This window comes from Anoplopoma fimbria, chromosome 20 (genome assembly GCF_027596085.1).
Source record: "Anoplopoma fimbria isolate UVic2021 breed Golden Eagle Sablefish chromosome 20, Afim_UVic_2022, whole genome shotgun sequence".
Taxonomy (NCBI): Eukaryota; Metazoa; Chordata; class Actinopteri; order Perciformes; family Anoplopomatidae; genus Anoplopoma; species Anoplopoma fimbria.
Window position 1 is genome coordinate 3,119,742 of NC_072468.1, and position 14,889 is coordinate 3,134,630.

At 40.3% G+C, this 14,889-nt stretch overlaps 1 protein-coding gene across 2 annotated transcripts in view; it reads right to left on the bottom strand.

The window, feature by feature from the left end:
• LOC129109785 (focal adhesion kinase 1-like) overlaps positions 1-14,889 on the bottom strand; it is a 60,367-nt gene that overhangs the window by 4,740 nt on the left and 40,738 nt on the right. The window contains exons 23-29 of one of the 2 annotated variants that reach the window (XM_054621917.1): positions 13,636-13,747; positions 7,475-7,552; positions 7,110-7,298; positions 6,257-6,382; positions 3,040-3,102; positions 1,211-1,250; positions 180-283 (exon numbers count right to left, since the gene is read on the bottom strand). In XM_054621917.1, the coding sequence (XP_054477892.1) occupies positions 180-283; positions 1,211-1,250; positions 3,040-3,102; positions 6,257-6,382; positions 7,110-7,298; positions 7,475-7,552; positions 13,636-13,747 (712 nt within the window). The remainder of the gene's footprint in view (positions 1-179; positions 284-1,210; positions 1,251-3,039; positions 3,103-6,256; positions 6,383-7,109; positions 7,299-7,474; positions 7,553-13,635; positions 13,748-14,889) is intronic. The other variant, XM_054621918.1, reaches the window with a different exon arrangement.

Sequence of the window (14,889 nt, forward strand, 5' to 3'; positions counted from 1 at the left end):
ACCAAAGGAAAAGAAGATAAAAGGAAAATATTAAAACATTAAAAACATGCAACCTGTATATTTAGTAAATGTATCCTTGTCTGTGTGTGTGCTGTACTTACAGGGTTTTCTGTTTATTATTTTGTGTTCGCATGTTTATGTGCAAGTCTTTTGTTTGGGTTTACTGTGCGATTGTGTACCTTGACTCCATCGTTGTAACTGTCTCCAGTATTTAGACAGGCCAGGCTGCCCACTTGGCCCTGGGCCCCAGGTCGAGGTGGCTTCTTTGGGGGAGCTGCATGCTCTGCAGGAAGCAACATATAAAAGTGAAAATTATTTATCAGTTATTTCTCATTGCAGCCTCGTGCATTAAAGTTCTGGACAAATTGTACTTTTACATTCTTCAGCAGCTCTTGCTGAGAGACCAAAGTACCCAAGCAACTGATGTGGTAGTTCAAATCAGCTAAAGATTATCTTCATTATCATTAATAGATGTGTATGAAAAAAAGTGACATCATTAGGTCTCCGTCTTTCCAACAGTCTAAAATTCAAAATCAAATCAAATCTAAATTATATAAAACTTAGATACTTAGTAACACATTACTTAGTTACTTAGTAATCACATTTGAGAAGCCGTTTGGCAATTCTAGTTGATTTAACAGCTGAAATTGAATGACTCCATTATTCAAAAAGAGTTGCCGATCAATTATCTAGATTGACTAATTAACTAATTGTTTCAGCTCAACATGACAATAATCAATTAAATAATGAAAACAGAATTGTTTTGAGCACACTGACAAAAACCTGTAAACTGTCGCTCAAAATCTCCTAAATGTAAAACTATTTCAGGCTTTCTTTTATCTCTGCATTCAGCTCCTTGCACGGTGAGCATATTCACAGTTTAAACACAACACATTGAGCTTGACTTGCTCTCTGAGTCCATATAAACACAGTTGGGTTTGCTCACTGGCTGCAGAGTTCACAATCAGATCTGTTCTATTGTGGCATCAGACTGTAAACTCTGCAAGCAGACAGTGACAAACGCAGACTGACACTCAATCTGCTCGTAGTGGGAGATACAGAGTCTGTACACACAGGGTGAGTTAGAGCTATGTGATGGTATATGTGTGAACTGCATGCATTGGGAGATAAAAAAAAAACCAGAAAGAGAAGAGAGATTAAAACAATAGCGATTGTATGTAATTACAGACGGACAGGGTCTGTCTATTACCTGCTTTTCCAACGGGCTGGTATATGTGCTGGTTTCCTGTCTGCACAAACAAACAAACAAACACAACAACAAAACACTGGGTTAGCAAGAGCTCAGTCACACATGTAATCAGAAGCGTCACAGGAAATTAAAACTTCACAGGCAAGAAAATAAAGGCTGGTTCTGAAGAAATCCTATCAAACTAACTTGCCACCCGACAGGGCGTCTCAATTTGTTTGGTCAAGAAGCTGTTTCTGTTTTAAGAGGTGTGTGGTCTCGCACTGTGTTACTGATGTAAAAATAATATTCTGTCCGATCCCGGAAAAACAAAAAAGAAAATGTCCTTTGTTAGTGCAATCCCAGAAAAACCCTGCAGCATTTCTTTTTGATTTGATGGTTGTGTAAGCCTAAATTATGCCACGAAACTCTTGTGGTGCCAGACATCTTATATATTTACTTTGTTGTATTATAACTGAATCTCTGTTGGTTTTTTCTGTGTGAGAAAACTGTATAGAGGGCTTCGAAAGCTATCAGATTGTTGTGGTCTGACAACCACTAACACCCAAAAATACTCTATTACAGCATTTTACACGCACACGCACACGCACACACACACACACACACACACACACACACGGGAGATTTTAAAACCACAAACCACAGACATTCAATGGGAGGAGGAGGACAAGCTGAGAGATGAATTACAGAGACAGAAATATCCGGCCCATGGCAACTTCAGACTGCTAAAACTTCTGCTGGCATCAAGAACGTAACATAATTTAGATTCAGGGGAAGAAACGTAATCACAGAAAGGCTTCAAAAACACAACGACTCTTTTAATACCTCCTGTGTCAAACTATGTTAGAGGTCTCAACTGCATGTAACCACCACTATGTGGTGTGAGCGGAACTGTGCATCTGCCACTGTAAATCATTTCAGAGTTACACCACAGAGCTCAATTTAAAAAAAGGATGTGGTTAACTCTCTTATGTTCACAAACGTGAAAAGCAAATCAATGATGTCTTCTGTCACAAACACTGATATTGTTGCATATTTGCACATAATGCGACTATGGCTATAGTCCCATTGATTATTTTCATTATTGATTATCAGATTATTAAGTTCTTGATTAAACAACTGATCAATGGGTCTCTAAAAAGTCAGGAGACTTAAATCCAAAGTGAAGCTTTAAGACTAAGAAAGCAGCTTTTCTTCACACTTGGGAAAGCTGAAAACTTGGAAACTGTTTCAGCTCTACACTTGAGAATATATAACTTTTAGGACTTTTATGTTACATCAGTGACCACTATATCCACCATACTTTCCTCTATTGGTACTTTTGACACTCTAGAGTGTTATCAATGGACAGACTAAAGCAGAGTACAGTAAACTACAAACTACCAGCATGCTGTGTTACACTGGAACAGACAGAGTAATAAAGATGGCTACTTCTTTTCTTGTAACAGTGCTCTATTAATAACTGGTGATGTTGTGGGAATCCATTGACCCCTCGTTGCTGACCCAACCCCCGACAGGTCACTTCCTGTCCCTGGATCAATCCCCTCAGCTCTAATCAAAACAAACACACGCTGCAGCCAATTGCAGTGAGTCCTACCAGAATGTGGACTTCCGTCAACATGTGTGTTTATCAGACAGCCTCGTCTTTTAAAAACACAAACGGTTCAGAAAAATAACTTCCCTTTTTGATGCGGTGGGAGTGGCAAATGGTTATGATTTTGATAGTGAATGTTAAAAAGAGTAATATGTGTAGTACAGTTCATTCAGGAGAAATACCTCAACTCCTTCTGGTCAAAATGTATTTCAGAAAACAGCTGCAGAAAGTAACTTACCGGTGGTTGGAGTCCACCGTCTTCTCTGTCCAGACTCCCTCTAGAACTTCTAGAGTCTGGTTTCTAAACACACATAAATAAACATGAAAAATGATATCTCCATTCATCAACAGTACTTTATAGTAAATAAATAAATATCTATAGTAGTGTAATAGTAAGTTCTGGTTTCACTTGAGTTTGCTGTCAAGTACAGATTCACTGTGACAGACAAGTTCTGTATTCACAGTTATGCCAAATGTTTGCAATTGCATTTTCCAATGAACAGTAAGTCATATTGCTTTTCTGTTTAAGCCTTTATGAGCAGTTTTAGATTTTGAATCCCGGGATATCATGGCATGCCATCAGCTCTGAGTAAATCACAAGCGGTCGTATGACTGATGCATGATATTTGTATATGGTGCAACTCTTAGGCAAATTTACTGATTTGCCTAAGAGTTGCGGATCAAAGGACTGTCGTATACAGCCATTTAACTGTAGGAATACATGGCAATAAGCACCCTGAAATTCATAAATGAATGGCATCTTATGCTCATTCCAAGGTGAACCTGACTCTGACTCTCCAAAATCCAAGTTTAATCTTAAATCTTATAATGATTATGTGAATGAGGAAATGAATGAATGAGCAGGGAAGCTCACATAAAATAATCAACCTACACATCCAGTCTCCCTGCATGAGAGTAAAATAAAATCAGGAACATATTGTACAAAGCTGCAGGATCCAAAAGTGCAGGACTTGTTTTCCTACACACAAACAAACTTTTTTTTCCAATATAGACACAACTTTTCAGAATGACATTTAACCCCCGAATTGCACTGCTGCTGCAAAAAAACCCCGACAGGAATATAAAACCTCACACAAAAATCCCCTATGCACACACAACTCTCACACCCATCCTCGCCTACCAGTTTTCCAAGACAGGACTTGAAGACCAGCATTGCCATTGAGTTCATCAAAGTTGTCTGATGAATCGTTTGAGTCCAAGTTGTTTGAGGTGTTTTGTCTTTGTTGCTATCTGGTTCTGATCGTATTGTGTCTCTCTCTATAGCTCTGTCTGCCTGTCTGTCTACCACTCTGTGACAGCAGTTTCATCAAGACAAGAATTCTGATTCAGCTCCAGCTTCCTGCCTCCAGCACACTTATATCTGACTCTGACGCATGGAGAGAAGGAAGGAGGAGGAGGAGGAGGAGGAGGAGGGAGACGGGATGGAGCACGCTGCCAAAGAGCCGTCAGTGTGTGAGCACGTCTGCCCTTCTTTCCCAAACCATTCTGTTTTTTTCCTCCCTTTCGCCACTCCTCGCTCTCGCCCATCCCTGAAGTGACAGTGTTATAAAAACCAGCCAGCCTCCAACTCTCACACACACACACACACACACACACACACACACACACACACACACACACACACACACACACACACACACACACACACACACACACACACACACACACACACACACACACACACACACTCCCCAGCTTTTCAGTAATCTTCTGTGTTGTCAGTTGGTGGTTGTGGGTCAAAGACAGACTGTTGACTGGGCTGTCAGATTGTCTAAGCCTATCATTATCCTGGAATTCACACAGGCCACACCTGCCTACAAACTCTCTCACTCTTTCCCGCACACACTCACACACGCACACACACACACATTCTTGAGAAAAAAAACCAGACAGCTCCTTCAATCAGTGTTCACTAAAATATGCATACTACATGAAACGTTCTCGCCTTCTATCTCGTTTTTATGTCAGAGGGTCTCCATCATATATTGTTTTATAGTAGCTCTATCAAACAGCAACAACCACTGCGTTCATTTATCTTTCAGCTTCAGATTTTTACTAGAACAGTGAGTCTTAATGCATTTATTGATAACTCACAACCAGTTGGTGCTCCACTGCTAAAATGAGCAGGAGAGGTGGCGATGAGTTTCTGTAGGTACATAGGCAATTTCCCAATATGTAGAAAATACACATTTCTTGGAGGTATGTACCCCAGAAGATCAGTGACTTTGCCACCAAGATGCATTTTTCTTCAGCACATATTTTTGTAAACAGGATATACCACTGGATAAATGCCATCCAGAGCTTTAAACAATTGTGTTGGGAATCACACATTCCATTTAAAGTTTTTTGTCTTAGGTAAGGGCAAAACCAACTGTCTTTGATCTCTGGTCTTAAATTATTGAGATGCTATGGCTCCAATAGTAATGTATTGCTCCAATTTAGAGACTAAGGTTCTTTACATAACAGTACTTTGATCAAATCCAATCGATGGAACGAAAAAACACACATAAAACCCAGGTGTTTTTAAAGATTTCTAACCTCTGAGGGGGATAACTAATATTAATATTTTAACATCCAAATAAAGTGGTTCTTCAATGATCCCAGACAATTTTAGTTTCACTCATCATTGAAGGTCAGAGTGAGGTCACCATGACAGTGGCCCTTAAAAAGCGCAAGCTGTCAATATCTTGCTCTAGTACACTTGAACAGGCTTGGAGGCCGGTTTCAAATATTACAAACATACTGCAGCTGAGGACCAATATCAGTATTGCTGTGATTGTAATTCTCTAAAATAACTGACGTGATTCGATAGCTAATTAACCCATGCATCTTATTTATGAGAAATATATATTTTTTTTCAAAATAAATCCACAATATATGTGGGTCCTTAATTAAGATGCATTTCAGAGAGTCAACTAACAAATGAAAAAAAACACAACGACATGCATCATGGAACCGAATAAAAAAAAAAATGGCACAGTAAGCTTTGCATTACGGATAATGATAACACACTGTTCCATGCATAACAATCTCACACAATAAAGAATCTCAGGTCTTTTAAAATGAAGCTATTTTTCTACTTTCTACTTTTCTGCAGTAACATTTTCCTGGTGATGCAGATATATATGTACACCCCATTGTTTTATAATGTTTAGGATGAAACTGGTCTTACATTTTATTTGAAGTAACGTTAAAAAATCCAAATGGTCTTAAGTTTAACTGGCAGAATTACGTCAGCAAACCATTGTTGAACTGCCTCTGAAATACAAATAGATCTAATTTGTGTAAAAAATGTATAGTAGCAATATTAAGCCACTAATAGGTAACAGTGTATAAAATTAAATCTTAAGTTATATGAACTGTTACGTCGTTAGTATATATGTATTAACAGTATCTGTGAGTGTGTTTTCCAATGTGTGTGCTGTGTGTGTTACCAGCAGCCTTTCCTCCTGCTCCAGCCACCTCTGGTCCTCTTCCATCTGCTGTTGTTGTATCATCAGCTGTTCCTCCATTAACAGGCACTGCTGGCCTACACACTGCTGCATGTCAACTGCCCTGTCCTACACACACACACACACAAGTACAAGCATGCAACAAAAGACAAGCATTGCAACAGACATGCACACCAACACAAGGACACACGCACAGACACAGATGAAGAGAAACGTGCACACACACAAAGACACATACATACATACATAAATAAATACACAAAGGATCGTCAGACACACACACCAGTCTGATGAGAGGCTGAACTGAGATGATGAACACACAGACTGAAAATAACAGGTCTCACTGGGCCATTGGTTTGTAAGTTTTAATAATCAGGATTATAGTGTAAATTTGTGGACTGGACTGGTTATGCAGGTTGTACTTTTTCATTCACAATATGTCCTCAAAGATGGACAGATGGTGGGTAGATTTTGCCTTCAGACCCAAACAACAAAAAGTAAAAAGGATCTCAGTAATATTCGACCACTCAGTGTTGGATTTGCATATTCCAGACTTTGAGACTGTGTAAACACTTTGAGACTTTAAAAACAAAAAAACAGACTTTTTTTTTATTATTTTAACATCTGTGAGTGACTTGAGTGTTTAGGTTGCAAGTTAAAAGAGTAACCTGCAGTGTCCAAAACAAGAAAGTTGTCAGTTTTTTCAGTTCTGTCATACCTCACCTGTGTGTGCATACGTGTGTGTGTGTGTGTGTGTGTGTGTGTGTGTGTGTGTGTGTGTGTGTGTGTGTGTGTGTGTGTGTGTGTGTGTTTGAGTGTAAACTTGGTCTCCTACCTCCATTGCAGAGCCCCATAGTGCCATGTCGTGCCCAAGTGGATGGGGAAGGTGCTGTGCGTGCGAGTGTGTGTGGACGTGGTGGCGGGGATGTGTGTGCGCGTGGTGTGTGTCCAGCATCGCAGCCTGTTGGGGGTACAGGGCGCTGGGCACCGACGGGAGGGTGTGAGGGCCGGGGTACCCTGCCATCTGATGAAAGGAGGAAGAACAGGGAAAAAGGCACGCTGTTAGTCTGTTATCAGTTCTCCTTTGACTACATCTTTACCCCAAACTGCTGCAGACTGGTAATAAAAACACATTTGAATGTAACTATACAACAAGCACATCAGTAGCAAAAGAGCAGTCAGTGGAGTTTCTCTACGTACCTGGTAGTGTCCAGGATGTTGGGGACTGGGATAAAAACCTTCACTCGAGCGAGGACTGGGATAGCCTGGTCTACTTGGCTGCAGACAGACACAGAGAGAAGGACAGAGGTTGATAAATAGAAAGACAGAGGGGGGGATATGAAAAAACAATGTTCGTTCATTTTTCCCCCAAAGTGAACGTTAGGAGATGGAACACTGGGTCATTCAGACAATCAACACACAAACCCCTCGGAGCTGTTTGTGTGGCTGGGTTAGCTGTCATTCAAAACAGGAAACACCCACTGGGCTGCAAGTCCAGCAAGCTGTTAGTTCAACTGGCACTAACTACTGTCCCAATTATAAAATCATCAAGATCCACGGATTACCTGTATAAACTATGTTATGTTGCTGGACTACTGGATCTCTGGTTAGATTTGATGCAGGTGTGTAAATAGAGTGTTATGGTTGCACGTTCACCAAAGACCTCTCTTTCAAGCACAGTTTTTTTATAATTTGGAAAAAGGCTGTATTGTTGTTAAAAACATCTGAAAAACAAAGTGTGTGTAAAATATTTTCAATCTGAGCTTCTGCGGACTGCTGCTGGCTAAAGGAACATAATTTAGTAGAGGAGAGTGAGTCAGCTACTCATCTCTATTCTTTTCTTTCCTTTGCTGGGCACAAGTAGCTAAAAACAGAAGTGCTTGGTGAACCCACATCCTTGTTTCTTCTCTTGGTTTCCTGTAATTTGTTGAGATGAAGCTGTTGAAAGTTGATTAACAGTTTCCCCTCTAAGAATGATTGGAGACATTTGTCTTTATGATTTAAATCTCTCTAACACAGAGCTCATTTCTAGCACAACAGTGTTGTAACCTCTACCTTCCACAGTCTCTCATAGTAGCTTTCTCTGGACCACACCTCCGACAGCAAGACAGACACAAAGACACACAGGGAAGGAAACAGACAGCAAAGAAAGACGGGGAGGTAGGGAGACAAGGAAAGAGGAAAGGAAAAACAGTAGGAAGGGAGGGAGGGCAAAGAGAAGCAGACAAGACAAAGAAACTGAGGACGAGACAAACAGGAGCTTTAAAAGCTCTCAGACAGAGAGGGAAACGTACGGCATGTTGTAAACATGCTCACACATGGAAGGACACAGGGTTCCTTAACAACAACAAAAAATGATATCTTGGAAGTTTAAATCCGTCCTTAACAGATTCACAGCCCAGTGGTAGCCAATCCATGTAGAGTGAGGTTTTACCGGGGAATACTCATTTTGAAAATGAAAAGATAAACATGGGTACAACAGACAGACAGACAGACAGACTGGAAGGTGGCGTTAATGAGACAGGATAGTCACACTAGAGTACGATAGAAATTGGTTACTATCTGTAGACTTTTGGATGAATGACCAAATAAATACTGCAGTGCCCGCTCGCCACTTATGGGCAAAACAAGTAATAGCAGCAACTGTTTACACCAATAGATGTGTCAATGTGCGCCATCTACTGGCAAGGAGAATAAAATGATGCAATGTTGAAACTAGTGCCACCTGCTGCAGACCACAAGCATTACAACTGTTTCTGCATTTCCATAGCTCTGTTTGGGTCCCCCTTTGTGGAGAATATGAAAGCTGTTCAAAAAATTAACTGGCCAAATTGTTTACCACAACCTCCTTTCATGAGCTGCTTTGCATCTGATACAAATGTATTGCTGTGTTAGTGTTATAAATGTTATGAGATAAAACAAAAGCATGCAAGTGTCTTTTAGGTTGTAAGAAAAGCAATTTTTGAAAAATAGAGTTTGACAAAAAAAAACATCTTGTCTTTAACTTCATCTATCTGACGTTTATTCTCCTTATCTTTAGCATTTAGGCAGATTGTGAAATAAAATGTATGCAGTATATTTAGGACACACGCTCACTTTTAAAATGAACTTGTTGTGAGACACATACTTCTGTCAGGAAGAATTTGAGGTATGTTGAGTGGCACAGTGTAATTAAGATTTTCTTTTTACTCAATGTATCACTCTGGGGTACAATCCATCGACTCCCACACAGACTCATCCATCACCAAAAAGGTCACAGTGCAGTGAAAACAGACTTACAGCAGGAATTTTCTCTTGCTGCTGTAAATATTCAACCTTTGACCTGACATCCAGCTGAGAGCCAAACCGAAGGGATAGAAAGTCTTGTTTAATATGCTTTTTCTGTCATGTTTTCATCTCCGATTTCTAACTGGTGCAAAAAGTAAATTTTATTTTATTCTTTTTAAATGAAAGCATGCCTTTTCAAGCAGACAACTAATGTTTTAAACAGAATCCCAGGTTTGAAAATCATACTTTTTAGCAGAGGCCAACATGTAGGAGGTGGGGTGATATTAAAGCTCAGCTGGAGGACAAACCGCTCATTCTAAAAACAGGGTCACCTACCAAAACAAGCTTGTGGTCACACTACTGGCCAGCACTACGTGAAGGTGACAGAGGGCCAGCTCTGTATAAACACGCTGAAGTAGAGACAGGCCTTTAGCTAGCTCTTTATGTATTTATAGTTATTGTCTCAATCCTAGGCTTCACATATTTTCAGAAGAAGCTTTAGTAGTTTATGAATAAAGCATTAAATTGTTACTGAATTCGGTACAGAATGCATTATATTGAATTAGACTATATGTTACAGTTGAAGCTCTTTCCTCTTGAACATGGCTGAGTCCCGGACCTGGGGAGTGGAAAAGTTGTTGCATTACATAACGGCATTAATTCTGGACTTTGGGTTCCACCTAGTGTAAAAAATGTTTTTTTAACATCCTAACTTAATTTAAATTTCAGTGACATTTAAAAGCAGACGAAGAGATTTTTTTTTTTTTGTGCTAACTCTGTAAATATGTGTTTTCTTGCCTTTTCTTGATATTCTATATCTAAGTCCACGTGTGTTAGATGGGTTTGAATGTTAGCCAATATATTTAGGATTTATGACGGGAATCCTGACAAGGCCAGAAATAGAGTGCAATAATCCGAGGACACATCAACACAATGCCTGACGCAAACACAAATATCTGTAACTACATTCAATCACAACAGAGGACACTCAACAGAATGTCCAACATAAATAAAGCATGCCAAAAATAAACATGCTCATTTACAGTCACTTGTGTCGGCAAGCATTGTATCAAAAAAAACACTGCACTCAGTTAAGTAATAATATAAAGATTGGATTGAGTTTGTGAATCCATTCATCAAAAAACGTTGCAACATTTGTCAAACTGTGTACCTGACACTGGGCTTAATTAACTTAGTTTGTCATGTGGAGGACGTATAGAAAGAAAAGGGATAGTGACCGACCAAATGTCAAATGAGTGCTGATTATTAATCAAAGAAAATCAAACTTTAAGGACCCTGAAAACATAATTTGCTAAATGAGCAAAGGGGCCAGAGATGAACAGACAGGTTTCTTTCTAAATTGGAAAGGTTTTGGTTATTTAAGTGAAATAAGCTATCTGCTCTGCATTGTCTGTGTTTATATAACTGGTTCAAAGTGGGCTTAATTGAGATGTGATGACAATTGTTGCTTTGTTTGCTTGTTTTGCCAGGCGACTGTCAATCAAATATCACCAATCCACAGCCAAACAGTCCTGATGAAACAGTTATAGGTTGAAAAATTCTAAAAGTGATAAAAAGTGATATCTGATTTTGTCACCATGAATGCCAAAATGCAGAGGACATGGGGAAAAAAATAAAAGTATTCAAAGTGGAAAACCGTTTTCACAGGGAGATAAAAATAAGGTTGAGTATCACTTCCTCGCAATCAAATGTTTTAAGTCACTATTTCAAAAACTGATGATCAACAATCATATAGATACAAAAGTGGAAGAAATGTATCCACCACCAGTAGCCTCAAATCAACATATTCTTATTTTTTGTGCAAGAGGCCAAGCTGATCTTCTCTGGACCTGCAGATCATTGAGTGTGGACCTTTATTAAAGGGGCCATAATCGCTTAATGTTGCAACTTTTTTTTCAAGTTTTGTTTGAGTTAGTAAAAAAAAAAACAGCTTAAGTTCAGTTTAATAGTACACCACCTGCCTTCATGGGTCTAGACATGTGTCTTTCAGAGCAAGGGACTGGAAAAGGTGTATTGTTCTTTACAGGGAGACTTGGCATTCGACCGAGTGGATGGTGGTGAGTGGAGGACAGAGTGCAGGCGGAGGGTACTGAGAGGGGGGCTGGAGGGACCAGCGGGGGCCTCCCACATGTCTGCACAGCAGGGTGCTGGTGCTGGGGGTCAGAGTCAGGTTGTACTGGGGTACTGGGATTAGTTTGGCAGCCACTGTGAAAACGGGGCAACAGCAGGGTTTCAAGATTAGAATTTGTCGTGGGCTGGATGTTTTGGAGGGTGTGGGGACAAATATTTGACATGCTGTGGGGCAAAGAGTTAAGGTTAGGACTGGACTGGGAAAGGAGTGGGGAGAAGTGCCAGGGATGAGAGTGTGAGTTGTTTGACTTTGCCAGGGATGAACAGAGCCGGTGGCCGTTAGTAGGGGGATTTGTCTTGTGGGGGCAGCTGCCATTAGACAGGCTCTCTGAACCGCTGTGAGGTGGATGGTAGAAGTTAGTCTCTGACTGTAGGGACAAGCTGGCTTTGGATTCAGTTTTGAACTTAGCGCTGTGCTGAGAGAAAGAGCTATCGTAGAAAGTGATATTTTGAAGAGGAGGTGATCGAGGCTGAGGATTGGGAAAAGAGGAAAGGTGATGGGGAAATTGCAGAGATGATGAGTAGAGTGGAGGAGCGGGTAGGTGAGAAGAGGTGAAGGGAGACGAAGGATGAGGGTTTCCAAGGCAGAGGGAAAGCTGTGAGGCAAAGGGCTGGTTTTGATGGCAATGGTTGTGAGGCGAAGGAGCAGACAGACAATCCAGACTGAAGGTGGGCTGCAGGGAGGGACGACGACTGGGCTGCAAACAGAAAAACAAAGGTAGAGGACGGACAGAATGGAAATAAAAAAGGTATCCAGGCAGATTAAGATATGTGGTAGAAAGGGACCATCAGGGATGAGTTGAAGGACAGACAGAAAAATGCACAACTGTAACCATAGCGCCACTGTGCTTCTTAAGAGCTTAAATGTAGTGAAAAATACTTTTACCTCCCAGCAAGACCTTTAGATACATTTTCTAGTCAATGAAATAACACAAATGCAGAAATCCCTAATAGCTGCGACCAAATTTAGATTAGGTCAACTGCATCACTGACAGCTTAAAGTCACAAATCTCTCAATCTTATGAACTACTGTTCAAGTGATGTTGCTTTAGTTGTAACCAAAAGATGCAGTTAGCAGATGCTAACAGCAGGGGCATGAGGGCCAGTGAGGGAGGGTGAAGCAGCCAGCAGCTGGGGCAACAAGCTGTGAGGTGGGATGGCACCAATGGAGGTGGGAGTTAGAGTGGAGGTTACAGGCTTAATAACCATTTAAGAAGTAATGTCATATGTGCAAACCAAATGTGGTCAAGGGCGCACACAAACACAGCAAGTCTCTTTTGTCCTAATCTACTAGACTTATATCAACCTTAATCTGTCTACTGCAGGGTGATCATCATAAGAACAGATGCCTGCGCACTGACAAAAACAGGGATTGCTTTTCACATGCAAAATAAAATGAAATTATTACATCGGCAAAAGGTGAAAAAAGGTCACAGGGTCAATGGTCCTACATTTGAACATTAATATGGGACTTAGCTTAAAGCACCTGACACTCTTTCTTGAAAAGCCTCTTAACCCATTAACATTTGATGCTCTTAAACCTTTATCATCATGGTGGAAAAACCTCCCTTGACAACTGACGTAGCAATATTTTCATTCACCAGGGTCCAGCAGAAACCTTGTATCTTCAGACTTGTACAAATAAAGGAAACATTAAATCAAATACGTTACCGGTTGAATCATTTCAGTGCCTTTACAATAATGGTGGTCACTTATAATCATGTGTGACGCAGCAAAGTAGACAGCAGAAAAAAATCACTAACTCCACATGAAAGTATATCAGAAGGAATACTAAAGAGCACACGGGACCTGCAATGATCAGGGCGTCGTACAGCAAACAGCACAAAAACAACAAATACTCAACGTCTTTGTTACTACACCTGTTGCACTCATACAAACAGGCAGACAGAGACACAAACACATATGGTGTAGTGGTGCCTTACTTTTGGTGGTGCTTCCTCAGACCCTCCGGAGTCCCAAGAAACAGTAACCTGTCTCCTCATCTCCATCCTGCTCCTTTCCTTTTGCTGGAGCTTCTCCTCCTCTAATATAGTGCTGGAAACAAGAAAAAAAAAACACACAATGATGTAACACAAAAATATAACTGGTATCTTTATTCGTTTCTGCTGAAATGTCACCTCATTTAAGTGGATATTGTGGCCTCTGTTACCATCTCAGGTACACAAATTAACATATGGCGTTAAACACTTTAGACTTTATAGCAATTTTTGAATACAGTGTTGTGGTAGGGCATTTCCTGCAATGTTGTTAGGCCAGGTATAATGTGAATTATGGCAAAAAAAAAATATCCCTTATCAAATGAAAAATGAATGAAATGAGAGCGGTGGTCCATGATCAACGTCAGCTTGGCTAACATCCTCCTCTCACCCAACTCTTGTATGGAATCAAGAGGGCAGACCAAGACAGGGCTTACCCTCTTAAATAGTTTATTGAGTGTCTCCCAAGCAGATAGAGTAGAAGACGGCAGATGCAACCACAGTGTCATAAAACGTCCTAACAGTGTCCTGCACACTCCAAAGGACCTCCGTCTGATCAGCAAGTGAAGATGACTTTGTCCCTTGTTGTACAGAACATCGGTTCTTAAGTGATACAAACACATGATCCTACATACAAACACACCCTTCACAGGGGATTCCTCAACAGCAAACTAAAATGTGGTTTTCTGCCAACTAGAAATATAAAAACTCATAAACTCATGTGTTAACCCCATAAACACACATACACATTGCTGTGTAATGTCAGCTGTAACACCACCACAAACTCAAACATACAGAGCATTCCTCCCACTGTTTATAAAGAACGTCAAAAAACAAACTACTTAAGTCACAGGAAAAACAAATTCCATTTTATTTTGAAATGTCTTATTGCTCAGTCTCTTACTACCATTACAGTTTAGTTACTGCCAATAATATTCAGTGAGCCAATACAGACACACAACGATAAAAAACATTAAAGCCAGTGTCATATGAAACTCCATGTGTCTAGGCTGCAAAAGTGCCGTGATGGCCATGTTGTAATGTAACATCTACATTTCAACCATCCCTGTTCATTCATTCAAGCTTAGTTTTTACTCCGAAACACATTGAGGTAGAGACCTTATTTACAATATAGCTGAGTAATATTCACACTAACTACTGACACCATCTCTGTCAGGCAAAATTGTGACAGCAACTAAA